Source organism: Equus asinus, chromosome 5 (genome assembly GCF_041296235.1).
Source record: "Equus asinus isolate D_3611 breed Donkey chromosome 5, EquAss-T2T_v2, whole genome shotgun sequence".
NCBI classification, from domain to species: domain Eukaryota; kingdom Metazoa; phylum Chordata; class Mammalia; order Perissodactyla; family Equidae; genus Equus; species Equus asinus.
The window spans coordinates 5,541,664-5,562,086 of NC_091794.1; the positions used below are offsets into that span (position 1 = coordinate 5,541,664).

General features: G+C 39.0%; 1 protein-coding gene across 46 annotated transcripts in view; it reads right to left on the reverse strand.

Moving 5' to 3' along the window:
* The window catches only part of ABI3BP (ABI family member 3 binding protein), a 238,437-nt gene that overhangs the window by 133,846 nt on the left and 84,168 nt on the right, over window positions 1–20,423 (reverse strand). For all 46 annotated transcript variants that reach the window (XM_070508663.1, XM_070508662.1, XM_070508659.1 and 43 more), the window contains exons 3-6: window positions 18,385–18,453; window positions 15,707–15,839; window positions 3,829–4,010; window positions 3,212–3,264 (exon numbers count right to left, since the gene is read on the reverse strand). In XM_070508663.1, the coding sequence (XP_070364764.1) occupies window positions 3,212–3,264; window positions 3,829–4,010; window positions 15,707–15,839; window positions 18,385–18,453 (437 nt within the window). The remainder of the gene's footprint in view (window positions 1–3,211; window positions 3,265–3,828; window positions 4,011–15,706; window positions 15,840–18,384; window positions 18,454–20,423) is intronic.

Sequence of the window (20,423 nt, forward strand, 5' to 3'; positions counted from 1 at the left end):
TGGATATTGACTTTGGATTAAAATATACCTTTAAAGAATCAAATCAATTTTCAGAATCAGTTCTAAGTGGCCTCATAAGACGTTCAAGGCTGTCCCAAGTGGTTCCTTTTTAACTTCTCCACGTTCTAGAGCTACACAAGAGCACAGATGTCAGCTCATGAAACACTTTTCCTCTTGTCTAGAAGGGAACAATGAAGAAAGCCTCACAGAGAAGCCTTAAAATATTTTTTCAATCAATTTGGGTTTTCCTTCAGAAATAACCAAGAGTTTCAAACTGCAGCTCGTCAGAGCTGGCAGGAGTTGGGGTGCTCCGCCTCACAGCTTGAAGTGATAGAGTGCCTGGCTCTGTGTCATTGATGTAGGAAGTCTCTTCCTGGCCCTTCTCGCCATGGCTATTTATGACGTGAAAAAGAAATTAAATTCCTTGGGAGTAAAACGTCAATCGTCTTTCCCAATCTTGCTGAGTAACTCACCCTAAATGAAATATTTTGCCAAAATAAATACAAATTATTGGGATATCATCACAAAAAAGAAGGAATGAAAGAAACGACATCGAATCACATGAAGATAAAGCACGACAGCCAAGAGGGTGGGAGATAAGATTTGCTTCCTAGGAAACCATTCACAACAAGAGGGAGGACGTTCTAGAAGAGAAAGACAGACCAACTGCTCCCCTGGAGGTACAGCAGATTCCCCTTTCCTACACAACATTGACTGGATTTAAAGGAGACAAAGCCAAAGGGACCTTAGGGAATGGCACAATTCAACACCGGTGCTCGGCCAATTGGTTAGTTATTCAGAAAAAAACACATAACCTAGTCTGTATAGAAGCTTACTCCATCCGATACAGCAAAATAAAACCCACACAGTTTAGAGTTCAATTATTACAAAATCAAACCACTTATACGACTAAAGAAAAAGAAATCGGGAAATATGTAGCTGCCCTCTGGATAGGGTAGGGCTTCCTAAAATATAATGCAATTGAAGCTATGACAATGGAAAAGACGAATAATCTGGTTAAGCAAATTTCAAGACTTGCCTATTTCAAAAGTTCCCATAAATAAAATTAATTAATAACAAATGTGAGAATAATATTTCTAGATGATATCACAGACAAAAGCCCAATGTTCTTTAATCTATAAAGTCTTTAAACTATTCACTAAAAAAACCACAAGACGCCCGAAAAACAAAAAACTGAAACTAAAGGTCATTAGATGGAAAATACAAATGGCTAATAAACAAGAGAAGGAAGTACTACTTTATCAGCAATTGGAGAAATAGAAATTAAAATAACCCCCTTAAACTATTTCATTAATCAAAAATTTCATCATTGAAATGCCTAATGTTGGTAATCAGGGGACTATAGCAAGATAACTCTGATATATTGTGGGCAAGATTGTAAACTGGTACAACTTTTCTGGAAAGAACGTTGATCCATACATATTAAGAAGTTTTAAAAATCTTAAAAATCTAAACTGTTAATTTCTATGCTAAGTATCTATTGTAAGGAAACAATTAGAAATGTCAATAAAGATTATGATCATAAATGTTTACCATAACATCACTGGTGATTAAAAAACAATTAGAAATAACTTAAACGCCTACAAATTGGGAACTGACTGAGTAGATGATAGAGTATTTAGATTACGTAATTTACAGCAATTAAGATTATGTTTATGAGGAGCATTTAATGACATGAAATATGCTTATGCCCTATTTTGGCTAAGTGAAAACAGTAAGACATAAAATTGCATATATGGCATAATTTTAGTTTTATAATGAAAACATGCTTAGCAAACAGAAAAATAAAATCTTCTGAAATTTTATCAGTAGAGCATAAATGATTTTATACTGATCTTTATTTGTTGATGTTATAGGTAATTTTGTTAAAATTTCTTTTCCCATTTTCGTACATTTTAAATCTCTAAATATCAGATAATTAGGGAAAAATCAAAACCTAAAAAAGAAAGAGAAAGAGAAAGCAAGACAGAGAAAGAAAGAAAGAAAAAATCTAGGTCTGGGAATTTACCTGCAACCTCCTTTCTTATATTATGATTTGAAATACATCAAAACACTTTCCTGAGCATTTGATAATTCATTTGACTTGATAATAATTTTCCTACACACACACTTTTCTGCCATTTCAAACCACAGAAACATTCACCTTATCAGGATTGATACTCAGTCAGTTCTATTTTATCCAAACCCATTTTCTGTCACTGAAAAGAATCCTACATTTTTTTTTATTCTAGGGAGGTCTGTAGTACTTTTTCTCTCTCTCCAGACTGGGCTGCCTGGTCACTGGGCTATTCTGTGGACTATTAGACATGAATTAGACATATCCATCCACTACATCAGGCACACACTGAACAGAGCAAATTTGCAACCACGAACCGAGCCTTTGTGTGTTCAACTGACTGGAGGAAAGTTCCCTGGCTGGATTCGTCCAACACAGAGGGAGCAAAGCCAGCACCAAATGCCCCTCTTCTCACCAAAGCCCCTCCTCCACCTGCTCAGGGACATAAAGCCCCTCACTTTATAATTGGCATGTGATTTAAAACGCACACAACTCTGTGATGGTGAGGCAGTGGCTGACACTTACAGTAGGTGGCACATAACTGAGACGATGCTGCCTGAGAACAATTTTGAAAAGCGGAGGGAAAGAGGACAACAAGGGACTGAGTTTCCAAAGTGAGAGAGAAAAGGCTGTGTAAACGGGGGAAAATGCCTGACACACAAAATATACAAACATATCCTGAACTGAAAGAAGCTGGGCATGTTAAAAACCATCATTTTGGAAAGAACTGACTCTTTTAAGTAGGAAGTGATAGAAAATAGAGGAAAGATTTGAACAATAGCAATGTCAAGAAGAACATGTACTAATTCAACCTTGTGACGATACAGTGAAAACCATCCCAGAGGACAGGGTAACAAGCATAATCTCAAAATACTTGGAATATTGAAATACTAGAGTAACTATGTGGAATCTTAGAGCTTTAAACAAATGAGAGATGACCTATCTCATAATTTCAGCTCCATTTTCTGAAAAAGAAACTAATTCCTAAAACCTTAGCTACTTTACACAACATCCCATAGCTAGTCGGTTAATTCAGTTTTAGTATCTTATAATACGACTATTTCCTTATTAAAAGAAAAATACAATGTAGACACAATTTTTAGAAAACATGCTTGAAAATAGCCTGGTACGTACCACTGAGTGGGCTTGGTCATAGGTACTTTGGATTTTCCCATTTACTTTTTTACCTGACAAAAACAAAGGAAAATGACATTATTTTTGTTCTTCTTGTTCCTAAGTCAATTCTAACTAATAATTATGAAGACAACTATACCTCCTACGCTCTCTAAGTTGGCTATTACTTTATTTACTGTCATTTCAAATGTTGATTTCAGTGAAGCCTGAATGAAGGGAGGGCAGGAAGAAAGCCAGGGGCCCTGAAGACTGTCCGTGCTCGTGTCTACGAGTCCAGCTCTCCCCTCTGAACATTCACACGCACTATTGGGTACTTTGCTTACTTGATGTTCATAGGTCAGGACTGATTAAAATACCACAATAGCCAAGGAATTGTTATCAACGGAGGCATCAAATATTCGTTTATCACATTCTTTTAAAAAAGCATTCACTATAAAAAAGATTCTGTAATATCAATACTCAATAACTTCAGTTTTGAATTCTCTCAAATGCTAGAGGATGGGAATGAAATCATCTCACATCACACAACTAAGATGATAATTGAGAATTTGTTAATTAGGGAAAAAAGAAAAAAAATTACAGAAAGCTTGCTGAGACAAACCATTCCAGGTACTTACTTCCCACAATAGTCTTGTGATTGAAAATCTTACTCCAAATTCCACCTTCTACGTTGTCTTTCACTCCGAATTCATAAACCGTGTCGGGCTTTAGATTTTCCACAATTGTTTCTGTGGCTGGACAGAGTTGAAAAATCCATTTCTTTTCCTTATCCTTTTCTCTGTAGCGAATTGTATAAAATCTGTTGAACAGCCAAAATATAATGCTTTAAAATCAGAAGGAAATTCAAAATGTTATTTCAAGTTCCTTAATACATTATGGACTCCCATCTACTCTGAAGATTATATTTAATATAAGCTTCTGTTTAAAATTTTCCGAAGTTTGCAGAGAACATGAAAAAAATAGCTCAAAGTGTGCTTAAGTTTTTAATTTCTAATTGCAAGTCTGGGGACCATGTAGCAGCGTAGTTATGATCTGACGGAACCCCAGAGCTCTCAGTGCCATTATTTGTTAGTTTGCAAAGTGAAAGTCGGAAAACACTAGATGTTCATTTTTTTCCAGTTATGCACAGTGCAGAACATAGGCGTCATTTTATAAATACTTAATATCATAGTTTCATAATTGTATGGGCTTAAGCCTCTCGCCCCACGGAAGGTGCGCTAGAGGTAACGTCACTCAATCTTGTAAAAGAGGAACCTGAGGCTCTAAGATGCATCCAGGACTGCATTTCACGGGTGAAATTTTCTTATCTTTGTAAAAAAAGAATCAAGACCAATAGCCAAGCTAAGGGTACAAAGGGAAAAATTGAACAACGCAAATTCAAGATTGCTGTTACATATTTGCTTAGGGCTTCACAATATTCAGATAATACATGGCAAAGCAATGATAATCCCCACCGCTATTTTTTTGCACCCTTATCACAGGCTAAGTTTTACATGTGTTATCTCGTCTAGTTGACACAGAACATCTAAGTGGTAGAAATTGTTAATCCCATTTTACGAATGTGAAAACTGAGTTTCAGAAAGATCACTTAACTTGCCCAGTGACCCAGCTAGTGACATTTACCAGTGGCAGAAGCAGAACCAGAACACAAAGCCAGACTCCTCTGGCTCTGCTCCAAACAGCCTCACTGAGTGGGGCCACAGGTCAGGAAGGCACATGTGGTTTCTACTGTGCACAGTAACAAGAACGAATAAACTAGAGCTTCATGTATCAGTATGGACAGATTTTATAAACAAAACATTGAAAGAAAATAGCAAATTGCAGAATGAGGTATGTAGTTTTGTATCATTTACATAAATATTAAAACACACCAACTATGTTACCACGTATTATTCCTGGCATTATAAAGAGACAACAGGCTGGAAGGATACAACCTGCGTGATAGTGCTGGGCTCCCAACGAGTAGGGACGGCGATAAATGGGATTGGAGGTGGGGCCAACAGGTAAACTTTATCTGCTTTTTATTCTTTAACATTTTCAGCAAACAGAATTAAAAAAAAAAAACAGCTATCATATATCATGATGGAAACATAGGTGTTTGTTATAATATTTTAGGTTCTTATATTTTAAATTTTCTCTCAAAAATTTAGTACCTCTCTCCCACTCCCCACCCCAGCAAAATTAAATGGACTAAGATTTGGGACAATTCTTTTACTTAAAGCGTTAAAAAGTCACTCATTTACTCATGTTAAAAACGTTTACTGGGCAGCCTCTAAGTGTCAGACACAAGCTCTTGATGATGCAGAAACAATGACCCAGAATATCTGGAAACCAAGGCCAGGACTGGCCGCACTATTTGCGGAGCTCATTGTAAAACGACAACATGGGGCCTCTTGCTCAAAAATGGTTAAGAATTTCAAGACAGTGACAGTAGATCATTAAACCAAGCACAGGCCCTTCTAGATGGGGGACCCCATGGACCTGCACAGGTTGCACGCCCATGAAGGCAGCAAGGGGTTTACGGTATAATAAGTACCAAGAGAGGGGCTATATTTGTACACTCAGCCCACTTTCTCACTAGTCACAAACTACTGAAATGCTTGAAATCATTCATTAGCTTGCTTCTTTCTGGTAAAAGCTGCTCTCGGGGTCCCGATCCCCCATTCCAAAGCAGCAAAAGACAGAATGGGTGCAGAGGCTGTTCCAGCCAAAGCCCTTACGGCTGCTGGGAACAAACGTTACAGGACAGGAATCCTCTGTGTCCTGGGACTCGAAACAGCAACAGTGATTTATGAGACACATTTCTTGACAAGTACGCTGCATGGAATTTTTGTTGTTTTTTCCCTGCCCTGGCTTTACAGGACCTTAAAGAAACACGGAGAAGCTAAAATCAGACCAGATGGGCTACCGCAACCATGTGTCTCTAGTTTGGCTAGATTTGGATACATTCCTGAATTGCTCGCATGATCCGGGGGCCCCTTGCTAACAGAACTACTAAAGGCCAGGTTCTGGGATTCCCGATAAGCTTGATTTTAGATCGTCTTCCCAGGAATAAAATGGGACAGAAATGGTCTGTTCTAAAAACTAACCTATATGTAAAAAACAAATCCAGCCTGTAAAATTTTCTATTTTGATCACAAAGCATTTGAAATGCCCTCTCTTGTACCAAGTTTGTCAGGAAAAATAAGTGTACAGGCAGCTAACACTTTTTCTCTGCTCCAGTGAGGTTCACCCTTGTCGATCTTGGCTGAATTGCTAATTGTATAATGTAGGCAAGCTCTAAGTTTTAAGAGATAGCAAACAAGACTACTTAGCTATAAAGCAGTGAAATTTTCCTTGATTTTCAAGCAAAATATAGGCCTTATGATAACAAACAGAGAGCTGCACAACCGCGCACACAGCAAGTGCTTCATAAATATTTGTGGAATGAATAGAATGGATTCTTAGGGGCTCATGGGGTCATTCTAAAATTAGAATTTAATTGCTTTAAACAGCCAATGATTCGATCACCAAAAAATACTGTTTAAGCCACTAGCTCTATTTTGCAATGTGTCCCTGTGTAAAGCTTCACTTACCAAAATTCACCATTCCTGTAGAATCAATGCAAGCTGCAGGAAAATACGATAAATGTTTGCACTGAACATTTGCAGAGGGCTTAAGTTCTTCTTAATTTATTTCAGTTTATCTATACAATAAACTTTGAAATGAGCAGAGCAAGAATTAGAAAAGAAGGAAACAAGGGGCCGAGGCGTGTCTGATGTCTGACAACCAGCGGCAGACCTGGGCAAATGGCTGGTTCTGACTCCTAAGCTAAGCCTTTTGTGTTGCATCAGACTGTGGTGCCTGGCAAAAGGAGATGGAAAAAGACAGGTAAAACGACCCAGAATGAATGAAGAGTGAAAGGGACTAGAATTCCTCTTAGCATTATTTAAGGCTTTTTATTTTTTGTGTGTGTATTTGCAATCACATACAGTCACAGACCTCGCATTATTGTCTGAAGACACCCAGGACCAAACATTGATTGCACCTCTTTCTGTGGATGATTAAATTTGGGCACAAGTGCATGGAGAGGCAGCAAGTCCATTGAAGATACAGCCTGTGACTGTCTTCAAACCAGACCTCTGGAAAGCCTGCTTCTAACAATTTGGATTTTAAGAACAAGAACATCTCATCTCCTAGTTAAGTGGTAAGAAACTGTGGAGGGTAGTGTTCAACTGACATTATTCTGTGCTTGGATCTCCCGAATAGTCTCCATACTGACAATAAGTGTAATTACAGCTTTAAAAAGTCCACAGCTCCTCAAAATGTAGTGGAGAAGGCGGGTAGTGGCTCGGCTTGGGTATCTGTCAGCTGCAAACTAGCAGCATGACCTCAGGCCTGAGAGTCTCTTTGCCCACTTATGCATCAATTTTCTCCATTGAAAAAGAAGAAGGGTTGGACTAGACAATCTTTGAGAGCCTTTCTGTTTCTAAAAATTCATTCTAGCTACATATCAGACATTCTATTCCACTAAAATACAGAGGCAGAAATCCCACAAACAAAATTTGTGATGTAACTGGCAGCACATTATACCCAGCAAAGAAACTGGAGAATGCAGAAATTAGTTTCATCCTTTCAGAAGCTAGTCTGGCTTGATGCACGTGGTGGGCCATCTTTTGGGTTTTCTATCCTTTTTCAGCAATGCTTTCATTTCTATGTAATCAACTATTATTGTATTTCCTAAATCACCTACTCCACACGTTTTTTGCTGTCTTCACTTCAAAGGACACTTCTTGATGCCCCTGTAGTCAATGTTCTTGCTTCTTGCCTTCCTGAGACTGTGACTGTTCATATAAATCCTGCTTTGCTCCCTTCCTCCTCCCCCTTCACTCTCTCCTTGCCCCTCTCTGATTCCAGGGTTCTCCCTTCTTCTAAAAAGTAAGCTTCTTGGTAATTTTATTCCATTTCCTGGTTCCATCCTCTCTTCACTCTTTCTCTCCATTCTTCAAGGACTTTTCTCTGAGTCTAAAAGTAGTTTAGCTGTTTTCCAATCTATCAAACAAAAATGAAATCAGTACTCGCTTCTTACCCCTTCTAGTATCTTTTGACACAAAATTTCTTAAAAGTAATCTACTTTCTCCTACTTTCTTACCACTCATAATGCCCAGATCTCTTTGTAACCTGCTGTCTGAACTGTTAGGATAATAAAACCTTAGGGTTACATCTAATAACTCAATCCTCCATGAATTTCACAACGACCTTGAAATCTACTCATCTTCTTTTCTGAATCTCCTCCTCTTCCTGTTGCTTCAGCTCCCTCTCCCCTCGCACCCATCAGGGTTCAAACCCAGTTGTTTCCCTGCATGATTCCTCCTGCATGGGTCTCTTCTCTATTCCTAAGGGCCACTTAAGGGACCAGCTTAGGGTCTTATTATCCCTGGACTCTTGCAATAATTTTCAAACTGGTCAACTATTTCCAAACTCTCTCTCATATTCTTTTTATCACCTACTGATGGCTGGCTTAGGCTCAAAAAAAGGAAGAAGTTTTTGATGATTTTAAAATTTTTAAATGATTTTAAAATGCAATAGCTTGCCTGAAGTGGCAATTACAATGGAATATAAAGTAAATGATTTCAAAAGCCATAAGGGGGACAGCAGCAAACATGGTACCATTTATTGAGTGCTCACTGCATGCCAGACACTCTAACTGTTTTACATGTGTCATCTCATTTAATTCTGACAACTCTATGAGATGTTATTATCATTACTGCCATTTTACAGATGAGAAAATCAAAGCTTAGAGCATTTAAGTAATCTGTCCTAGGCCATTCAGCTAATAATAGAGCAGAAGTTTGAACTTAGGTCAATCTGACCAAAATTTGAACCCTCAGTGTTCATGCTGCATTACCGTGCCCGGAGACACTCACTGTGGACTCCGGATGGGAGATGTTGCAGAGGAGGTTCAAGGACTAGCTGGCCGGGCTAGATGATTTTTAAGGCTTGTTCTTGACATTCCACTTGCTTATTCAGTTATACATTTGTTGAGAACTACTGTCGTAAAACATGATGCTAGTTCTGTGTGCGACGGAAGATGAGTGGGACACCGTGCATAACTTCAAAAGTGAGCTCACAGTGTAGTGAGGGAAGGAGATGTACATATGAATATAACTAAACAAGGCAGGACGAAAAGCAGAGAGTGCTGAGGGTGTCTGGGTATGGCACTCTGTGGCCTGAACTTGTGAAACTCGCAGGCTGCATTTTAAATCCTATCCTAGCGGTGTGATTTAAAACAGGACATTCTGCCCAGAGCAGGGAGAGGAGAGTAGGCCAGATTTAAACCTTATGTCAGGAGCGTGACTCATATATTCCTTGAGCTGGATTCTTGGAGAGATTCTATTATTTCTTTTACCAGGCAGTGGGGAGCTGGTGGAGGTTCTGCACCAGGTGAATAAAGTTGAGCAGTGATGGAGAAGCTGGATTTCTCAGCAGTGAAAGAATCAGAGAGAAACTGGAGGGAGGAATCTCAATTAATACGCTGTTGTCCAGATAGGAGACAACAAAGGATAAATCACAGAAGAAACAGAATGAAGGGGGAAAAAGAACAGATCAAAGTTATATTTCTGTGAGAGAATCAATGAGACTAGACTCCTTATGGGATATGGGTGCCAAGGAAAATGTAAATAAAAATAAAAACTGAATTTTGAAACATGAGAAGATGGAAGTTAAAGTGATGGAAAAGGAGTTCTTTTAGTAATATAGAAAATATGAATTTAGTTTGAGTTTGAGGAGCTGACCACTGTTACCTGATGGATCTAATGAAAACATTCCATGGATCACTAAAAATATATAGTCTTAGAACTCACAAAATGGATCCAGGTCAGAGGTTCAGCATTGGAAGTCATTTTTACCCTTGTCACTCCTACTGCTCTCTGTAGAACAGCAATGCCAGGGATTAGAAATGCAGACTCTCAAGCTCTCAAGCCTATGGACTCAGAATCCGCATTTGAACAAGGTTTCCCACAGGATTTGCATGCATATCCAGGTCTGAGAATCACTGTTCTACACAGAGGTGACAGTTAAAGGCACGGCATAGCTGAGGTGAGGAGGACACAGGTGAGAGATCCAAGGGTACAACTCCATTCCACATTTGAGAGGTAGGATAACAAGCAAACAAAAGAGAGTAGGAAGAAGGTAAGAAGAAAATCTAAATAAAAATGTCAAAGAAAGGAAGAGTTCTGAACAGGAGGATGGCCCATAATTCCAGAGAGGTTACAAAGGATAAGAACTGAGGGGACTGCTGGACTGAGCAATTAATCGATTATTGATGACCACTAAGGAAAATTTCAGTGGAGTGGAAGAAAGGAGATGGAAGCCAGTGACAGGGAATAAAGACTGTGAGTGATAAAGAAGTCGTGAACATGAGAGCAAACTACTCTAAGTTTCAGAATTAAGAGAAGAGACTGAAAAGTAGCTTGGAAGCCAAAACAAGATCAGCAGAAGGTTTGTTTTCAGGCAAGGAAATCTTGAGCATGTTTGCAAGCAAGAGGCAGGGCACCAAGGGCAGTGAAGGGTCAAAGAGAAAGGCTTGCAGATGTGGAAGGGACAGGGTCATGAGCACTGAAGTCAGAAATGCGTTCCTCGGAAAGAAGAGAAGAGAGGGAAAAATAAATCTGGGATGAATAAAGAGTGAGCTGATGATGGATAGTCTAAATTTCCTCGAGACTGCAGAGCCCGGATAGATTGGGGTAAAAAAAGATCCAGGGAAAGTAGCCAGGATGCTCTTTCCAGGATCCAGGGTAAGGTGAGGAGTGGCTGGATTGGAATCATTGGCGTGGGAATGGAGAAGTAGAAGATAACGATACTGAAGATAAAGGTGCTTCTCAAAGGCAAAGTCAACATAACTTGGGGCCTCAATAGCTACAGCAGATTAAAAATAAAAAATGAGTAAAGTTTCAAGTTAGAGTGAGTGGAAGAATTACGGGACATCAGAAGGTGATAAGACAAGGGAGCTGATATTTCAAGAGAAAAGTATGTTTGATTTTGTCACATTAAGTTTGAAGTAATGGTGAGACATAAAAGTGAAAATGCTGACAATCTACTGTTTATTCATTCTTCATGTACTCAACCGAGAGCCTACCCTATGCGAGATGCTGGCCAGGGGACTGGGGAAACGGTGGTGCTGAAGACGCACAAGGTCTGTCCTCACAGAGCTTAAAATTTACACGGCAAGACAAATGGATCACAAGGCATTGGGCTCAATCAAGTGAGAATTTACAAACATCACAAATATCCACTTTTCAAAAAACTTTGGATTGAAAAAAGAAAGGCAAGAACCTGCTGCGGACCAGCCGAAAGGGAAGGCTCTCATTCTTCATTAAGAGTAAATGGGTAAACTATGAAAGCGTTAGAAAAGGTGAAAATGATTCTAAACAAATCAGAAAGCTTTTATAAGTTGGCAAGGAGTGAGAACTAAAGCAATGTTGAACACTTTAACAAGTTGGAAACATGGGAAGGAAAAAATAAGCTATTAATGTTGAAATAAATTTTGGTTTTACTCTTCATCTGGGCCAATTTGGAAAGCTTTCTTTTGCCCTTAGATATATTGAAGACAAATGTGTACATTCTTCCATTCAAAGCCCATTAAGAATAACAACTGTAAATTAAGCACATCTACTTGCCAATGTGAACTCAGAAAAGGATTAAAAAACATGGGAGACCCATATGGACCCTAAGCAGATAGGAATAGAAACATACCACAAAGGATAAAGTGACATTCCATTAATATTTCCGAGCTTAAAAGAAATGAAACAAAAAACAGAAGTTCTCTCACTGGAAACTCACTACACAATGACTTTGATGTATAAAATCCAAAACCAAAGTAGAAAGAAAAAATTTTTCCAATAAATTATTTGCATTTGCATAGGATAAACGAAGCTATATAAACCAATGTGAAATGATTTTTTTTTTTTAAAATCAGAGGCTTTATACAGGATGCCAAATACTAGAGTCAATGGATTAAAATGACACCAGTTGGTGTCCAGTATCGAGCCAAGGGCGTTCAGATTCCAACAGTTTGGTAAGAAGATACTCCTGAAGGAAAACTTCAACAGTATTACTCTTCCAATTTTCAACAAGTAATCATTCCCTATAGCTACTAATGCTTATTCTAACCTACTCAATTACTCTAAATTCTAAAAAAATTCTGCATGATCATACGAAGGTGGCATATGAAAGTTTCTCCAAGTCTGCTTCCAATCACACTGATTTAAAGTTGTTCTGATGGGTTTATCTGGGTGTTTATAATGCGTACAGTATTTCCAGAGCTTTTAATTAAAGTCTACTATTTTTTCTCTGATACCACAAAGACTTTAAATGCCAGCCCTTTATTAACTGTAGTAAGCAGGGAGAAAGGAGGCATGTGTAAATGAAATCCGTAAGTACTCCAAATGCTCCTTTTTAGTCATTACCATTTAATTCTTCCCTTTTAGTCATGGTCTAACAGTTCCCCATTTCTGTCAAGGATACCTTGATCCTCAGGTTTGAAAGTTGGCAACCATCTTGGCACACAATTATTGAAACTTTTTAAAAAACTTTATTCTAGGTGGAATTGTTGATTTGGAATATTGTGATTTGACGGGCATGACTCCATCTATTTGATGAGAAGAGCAGAGCCAGCGTGTCTGAGGAAGGGGCTGCGGGGAGGTGCGTGTGTGGTCTGAGTAGCTTGAGTCTTCAAGGCAACTGCCATGGTTAAAATCCTAGCTCCACTAGGCCGTCTGCTCTTCTACCTTCTCCACATTCATTATCGCCTTGTGCTGTCAAACCACGGCAACAGCTGCCAACTAGAATCAGTCATCAGATAAATTCCTTCATGGAGGGGTCAGTAGGACCAAGTGAAATGAAGGAGAGGCTGGAGGAAATGGGAGGAAATCATGTCCAAATTATGCCACATGAATTTGAAGGTTTCTGAACCTCCTGGATTTATCAAGCAGGTGGAGTACCATTAAAATCAATTGTATTTTGCTACAAGAATACCAAATTTCCTTCCTTCCCACCCTCCCCCTTGTCTTTTTTTCATTCTTTTTTAATAAGAGGCTAAAAAGATGAAAAGGAAAAAGAAAGCAATCCATAGATGTTTGTTTTTTTGGCATTGGCACCCTGGACCAATTCACTAGAAACCGGAGTTATCACAAGAAAGCATGTCCTTTCAAGAGATCATTTTCCAAACAAAATAAGTTATGAGTTTAATGGTGGGTGAAAAAGGAATATTTCAGATTCTTTGAAATATCTCAAGATTATTTTTCAAAAAATTTGGTTTTGGCAATATCTTCTACATACCTTTTTCCAACCATTTTTTCCTTCAGAACTATGGACATGAGAAGGAAAATTTAATTTTTTTCTTTCTTAGTCTAGATTTTCTAATCAAAGTCATATGAAAGGTACTTTTGAGAACATGAATATTTTTAAAGGTCTTTCTTTTTAGTTCAATTTAGACCAATAAAATTAAACAAGACACTACAATAAATAGAGGTATGGCCAAAAGTGTGTGAGAAAGTGCTCAATGCCCTTAGTACACACGATGACACGAGGATAGCTAAAATGAAAAACGCCGACGACACAAAATGCTGGTGAGGAGGCGGAGCAACCAGAACTCTCCTACATTGCTTGTGGGAGTGTAAATGGGAAAGTTAGGCCAAAAAAAAAATCTATATATATACATACATACATACATATATGTATGCATGCAAATATATACAAATATAAATACGTATATGTATGCATGCAAATATATACAAATATAAATACATATATGTATGCATGCAAATATATACAAATATAAATACGTATATGTATGCATGCAAATATATACAAATATAAATACATATATGTATGCATGCAAATATATACAAATATAAATACGTATATACGCACACGCATACATATATACACATCATTAAATAAACGTCTTCCTGGTGACCCAGTAAGTCCACTTCTAGGTATTTATCTAAGAGAAATTAAAAGGTATGTCTACAAAAGTCCTATACAAAACTGTTTATAAAACCTATATTCATAACAACAAGAACCAAGACACAATTCAGGTGTCCACCAGCAAGAGGATGGAGCAATAAATTCTGGAATATTCTCCTATTGCAATACCACTCAGGAATAAAAAAGGGATGAACTATTGATACCTGTGATGCCATGAGTGAACCTCAAAGACACGCTAAATGAAAGAAGACAGACAGAAAGGTAGAACATACTGTATGAGTCCATTTATACAGAATGCTAGATTAGGCAAAACTAATCTATGGTGAGAGACATCAAATCAGTGGTTGCTTCTTGAGGAAGGTGCTTTCCGGAGTGATGAAAATGTCCTGTTTCCTGACGGGGTGTAGGGTACATGGTTATATGCATTTTTTTTTCTGTAACTGATCAAACTGTACACCTAAGATATGTACATTTTACTGGGTTTAAATTACACCTCAATAACAAATTTTTTATTTAAAAAGAGAATTAAACAACTTCCAAAATTTAAAAATCACTTTGGGTGTATTTAAAATAAAAGAACTTTTCAAGCAAAATGCCTTGGTTGAAGCTTGAAAATTTTTAATGCTTGCCAGATGCAAAGTTTTGAATTTTGAAGCTAATGCAGTGAATATTTATGATAAGCAAATATCACTTTATAACCAGTTTAGAATCATGGTTCAGCATTTAGCACAGTGCCCAGCACGTAGTTCCAAACACATGTGTTGGATGGATGAATGGCTGTAGTTTAAAAATACGCTTAGATTTTACTTATTTTGTTCTGCCAAAGAAGATGATGGCTTCATTTCCGACTCTGCGATTTTCCTCTGCCTGCATCTCCTCCTGCTGTGTATCCTTCCAGTTTTCCAAGCCAGTGATTCTCAACCTTAAGTGGCATCAGAGTCATCTGGAGGCCTTGTTGAAACACGGATTCTTGGACCCCAACCTCAGAGCTTCTGACTCAGTAGGTCTGGAGGGGACCCTAGAATTTCCATTTCTGACACGTTCCCAGGTGATGCTGATGCTAATGCTGCCTGGTTTAGCTGCTTGAGAACTACTGCTTCTAACACTTCTTCAACTGTCAGAATAAAGATCCACCCTTTTCCAATCAAAGATCAACCTTTCCAACTCTCTGCAGTCTTTCCTAACTGCCTTCAGCCTCATCCTCTGAGCTTCTATTACACTTCTCACCGACACTCCCCACTTGGTGTTTGGCTTATTCTCCTTTGTAGTTTATTCTTTGGAAAGAAAAAAATACCTGCATGTGTTTTCTATCCAGGTAGATGAAACAATCTTTGTCCCTCAAGGTAGGGACCCTGACTTGAGTATCTTCTTCCCCTCGCACCTAGGACAGGCTGTACAGCAGACAGACCATCTGTAAGTGCTGATGCTCCTGCTGTTTACACATCCTTCTAAAGCACGTACAAATACTATTAAAAGCAAGTGCTGATTTTCAGACGAAAAGTAAAATCTTCCATGATGGTGAATTACCTGTCATTGGGGCATTGGCTTGGCAACGTCCAGTCGTGGTGAGGGTTAATGAGGAAACCCCAGGACAGGAAGACTGAGCTGGGCGTCAGAGTGCCAACCACCAGCTGGAGAGGTTTGCGTGAGCGTGCTTTACCTAAAGAGGCAACATACAGGTTAATTCCAGGAATATTTAGTCTATTTTCATGATTAAGGGTAAAATGCATAAAGATGTCTTGGCAAGATGATGAAGAGTGTGGAAACATCCAGTTCCTTTTTTTTTCATATAGTGCACAGGTATTGCTAATTCTTTGCCCATGAATTTAAGCATGCATCAAATGAAATATCCTTTGTGAGATTAATATGCATATGTATATCTGTACCTATGTTTTTCATATATGTGTAATTCATGCACATAAACTATGTCTGATTATACTTAGTTTTTATTTTCTTGTGGGTCAGGGGTGAATATAGAGGTCTTGGTTATTACCAGTGAAATAAACACACATATACTCACTCCATTTTTTTTACAGACAAAAAAGCACGCTTATTTTTTAACTGGGTCTGTAGATTAGTATGAAATAGCATCTAAGAAGAGAAAAGAAAGCTTACTGTCTAAGTTACAGCTTATATTCTTTTTTTAAAACCTATTTGGAAGAGTAAAATCCCTGTCATATCATTGCAGTAGGCATATTTTTTACAGTGAGTATCTAAATGGAACATATGCACACAGTTATAATAAAGCTGGAAGAGTAGGATGCAGGTGTTCATGGTCACACCAAGAGCAAAGTCCAGACTCAAATTTAGGTTTCCTGAATTGTAATCTGGTTTTCTTTTCATTGCATTATCGGCATAGCTCCCGATATATGAAGATAATCCCATTTAAAGGATAGATTATTCTTTCTCCAAGGAACCTAAGGCTTACATGACCATCAAATAATTATCTCACTAATTTTGTATCTTGACATAAAAATGATTACATAATTAAAATGTATGTGGCAGACACAAATATAAAATGAATGGAAGCTGTCACATTAGTCGTTACATCATTCTCAAATGCAGATTCCAAAAACAAAAATTACATCCGTTGCCTGAAAGGAAAGGTGTGGTACCATATCCTGAGCAAGATGAAACAACTTCCTGAGCTGGTCATCCCACAGTGAAAAATAGTTTCTGAGGCCAGTGTCATGGAAGCCCCAAAATGAAATGAAATGAAGTTATAAAGTGCTACTACCAGGTAACCACTCTCTTGACTTTCCTTATATATTTTTGTGTATTTGTAACATCATATTTGCGTTAAGAAACAGTTCAGAGAACATGAAGCTGGAATCTCATGGAAACATACTTATGCTTCTTGACTTTATTTTTAAATATTTTGAAATACAGTCTTGAAGTATTGAGAGTACATTTATTTTAAAGTGTAAAGAAAGCTGCCTGGACAACTATCATTAATAAGTTGTGAGGACTGATTCAAATTTCCCTTGCACTTGGAGATAAGAGGCCAGAAAAGGAATTTGTATTTTTCAAAATGCTTGACCATTTACTGATTCTCTTAAGAAAAGTGGAAATCAACAGAAGGAGGAGAGGGGAGGGGAGTGTGGCAACAGATTTCTGGCAAGCAGCCTGGACTGACACATCCAGGAGACAACTACACAGCTGCAAAGGGCCCCCTGCTCAGTCTATTTGAGTGTCTGTATGCTGCTCCCACCCATTTCATGGCTTTAGAAAGATATAACAAACAAACAAAGATCCTTTTCTGTGTGGCATCCAGTGTACTGTGAGAGACAAGCATGATTAGGAAAGAATTATTCGGAGAACTGTTCACATGACAAAGTGAAAAAGAAAAGCAAACCATTGTGTTCCACTCCATCTACAGAGTGAGGAAGGTGTGGTCTCAGGTGGTAAAGCATTTTCACAGCTTCTGCTGGTGCCTCCTTAGAGCAATGGCTGCTTATTTGATCCGAGAAGAAATTTTAGTAGTAAAATTGGGACAATATAGGATTTTAGTCTTCCTTTAGTCATGTAGAAATCTTTCTGCTCATTTATTCGTGGGTGTCTGCTTTCCTGTGTCGAGTCTCCTAGCCCTGGGAAGATGGAGTTGCCCAGCTGTTGTATGAAAGAATGCTTGCTCTCTGTTTGACTCAACAGAAGAGGTTTAGAAGGGAGAGATCAAGAGTAACTGAAACCTAAGTTCCAATCCACTTTACACACAGATGAATGAGCTATGCTTTTGAAATGCAGACAGTCTCCTTCGGCAAAGATTAGACATCAACCTTTGCCCTCAGTCTGAAGGCAGGGTAGCGGGCGTGAGTTCACACACTGTGTAGTGGAGACAGCCCACGGGCCGTGGCTGAGTCTCAATGAGCACACGTTATGGGCCAGGCCCTGCCTCATGTCGCATGTCCATGACCTCATTTAATTCTCACAAAGAGCCCATCATGCGGCAGGATGGAGGCACAGGGAGGTTCTGGAATTTGCCTGAATCCCTCCAGCGTGTGCGTGGGGCTGGGATGAGATTCCAGGCCATCTTCGATGCCCGGCTGGGCCACTTCACTAGCAAGGGCTGTCTGTCAACATAGCACATCTTCTGATCTCCATTCCTAAGGCATCTGTCCCCAAGGCACTGGGTCTCCAGGGGTAGAAAAGAGATGAAAAGGCATGGTTTAAAGTTAATAAAAGAAAAAAAAAATCAATGAAAATACCTGAGCATGATTTCTTTCGGTTTGGAGGAGGGGCGGGTCGCACAACTATCAGATATTTAGGCTCCGCATCTGGAAACAATAATAACATTATTCATCAGGAAAATGCTTTGAGGAGAGCAGGGTTCACGGCAGCACGCCCATTCCTGACTCAGTGCTCCCCGCTTTAGTCATCGTAACCACAGCACCGGCGATGAGGGGACCCGGGGATTCCGAAAGTCAATATCCCTGAGACAGTTCAGCCCATTAAGCTTTAAAAAGAAAATTAAATCCAGATTTTCAAAACCAGTTGGACAGGGGTGGGGAAGAGGTCTTAGAAGAATCATGCTGGACACAAATTTCATGCCACATTTTCCTCAACCCTTTCCCTGCGAAGAGATTTTTAGAAAATCAGATCCTATTTATTTTGCTACCCTTCTCCTCGCCGAGGGTCAGCCTGATGCTTCAAAATTGGAGAAGGAAAATCACACTTGTGTAAGACACGAGTCTCACCTGTGGTATGAGCTGAGCCTGCCTACTTTTGTGGGAGTTTGAATATTTACGATGTTTTACTTATTCCTTACCCTTTTTGCCTAATTTCTCAGCCTATTATCAAATCCAACCAGTCATTTTCATGAACAATTTTTAAACAAAACTACAATATAAGGTGGTACAGTTTTCACCTAAAATACACCAATGGAAAATAAATTAAAAGAGAATCTTTTTGAAAAATATTTAGGTTTTAAATAAAATGATGTTTAAATAATCAGTATGTGGAAACTCAAGCAGGAGCTAACAATTTATCAAATAATCTTTTTTTAAATTGATGTTTTCAAGATGAATGGTTGGTTTAGATAGATATATATACATAAGTAAGTTATATATATATATATATAAGTAAGCCAAATACACTTCGGGCATACAAAATAGCATTTTATAAGCAGCTCTATTGAATTAATTGATTGATTGATGGGTATTATTTACAATATTTATTCAATAACTTTGGATCCTGAAACCCACTCTACACCAAATTTCATTTGGATGCTGCAGTCAACCAGAGTTCACTCCTACTTGCTCAGGCAGCCATCACATCCCTGTTTGGTTCTCATTCTGGGTTCAGAGATCTCTCCTCCACGGGTTTGGAGCAGAGGCTTCTCTGCCCAAGACTTCACTGAGCTGACCTCATTCTCAGCCAGAGACCACCTGGCAATTCACCCACGTTTAAAGTCTGGAGCCTTTGTCTTTTTTTGGATACCCCACACAGCCCATCTGCTGTAACCTGCCAAAAGAATTCCCACTGCATAGTGTAAACCAAGTAACCTCCTGAACGGACCTCAGACTTTGCCTGTTTAGTTTGTTTGTGCCTCATGACCACCACACTGATGGAGGAGCATTCACCGTGTTTGAAAGCACATCTTGCTTAGTGGAGCTTACATAATGAATGCTCAACCTACATCAAGTTTCCCAGCAGGACTACGTAACCGTTTCCTGACTTCATTTGGGAAATAGAGCAACATGGGTATGAAGAAACTACCATATATTGAATATTATCTATGCGCCGGATACTTGTTAAGCGCTTTACATTCTTAACTTAGTTACTCCTCACGGCAATCCTACCTGACAAGTACTATTATGCCCCGATTTGTGGATGAGGTCACCGAGGCAGTGTCAGCTTCACGGGCATGCAACATGTACAGTTGCGGAGGCTCCCGTGCTCAGAAGGCTCCCATGCTGAGTTTAATACCCTGCCGTCGTTATCTTGAAATTCTTAACACTTTTATCTTTGACTTTGTGTGCTGTACAGGCCGTCCGATGAGATAAGGGAGCATGTGTGTAAGCTGAGGAGCTGGGAACAACATGCTTGTCTACACGCAGCACTCGAGGTGCCCCATTAGCACAGCGTTCTGAAGGACCCAAGCTGCAGAGGACTTCAGCGAGACTTAAAGTAGAACAAGGTAAGATATTACCTCTAGGACTGAGGGAGGGGCTGTGGAGGGGACACCGAGGCTCTGTGAGGTCACACTTCCCATTCAAACCAGAACTTGCTTCAGTGCAGAAAGAAG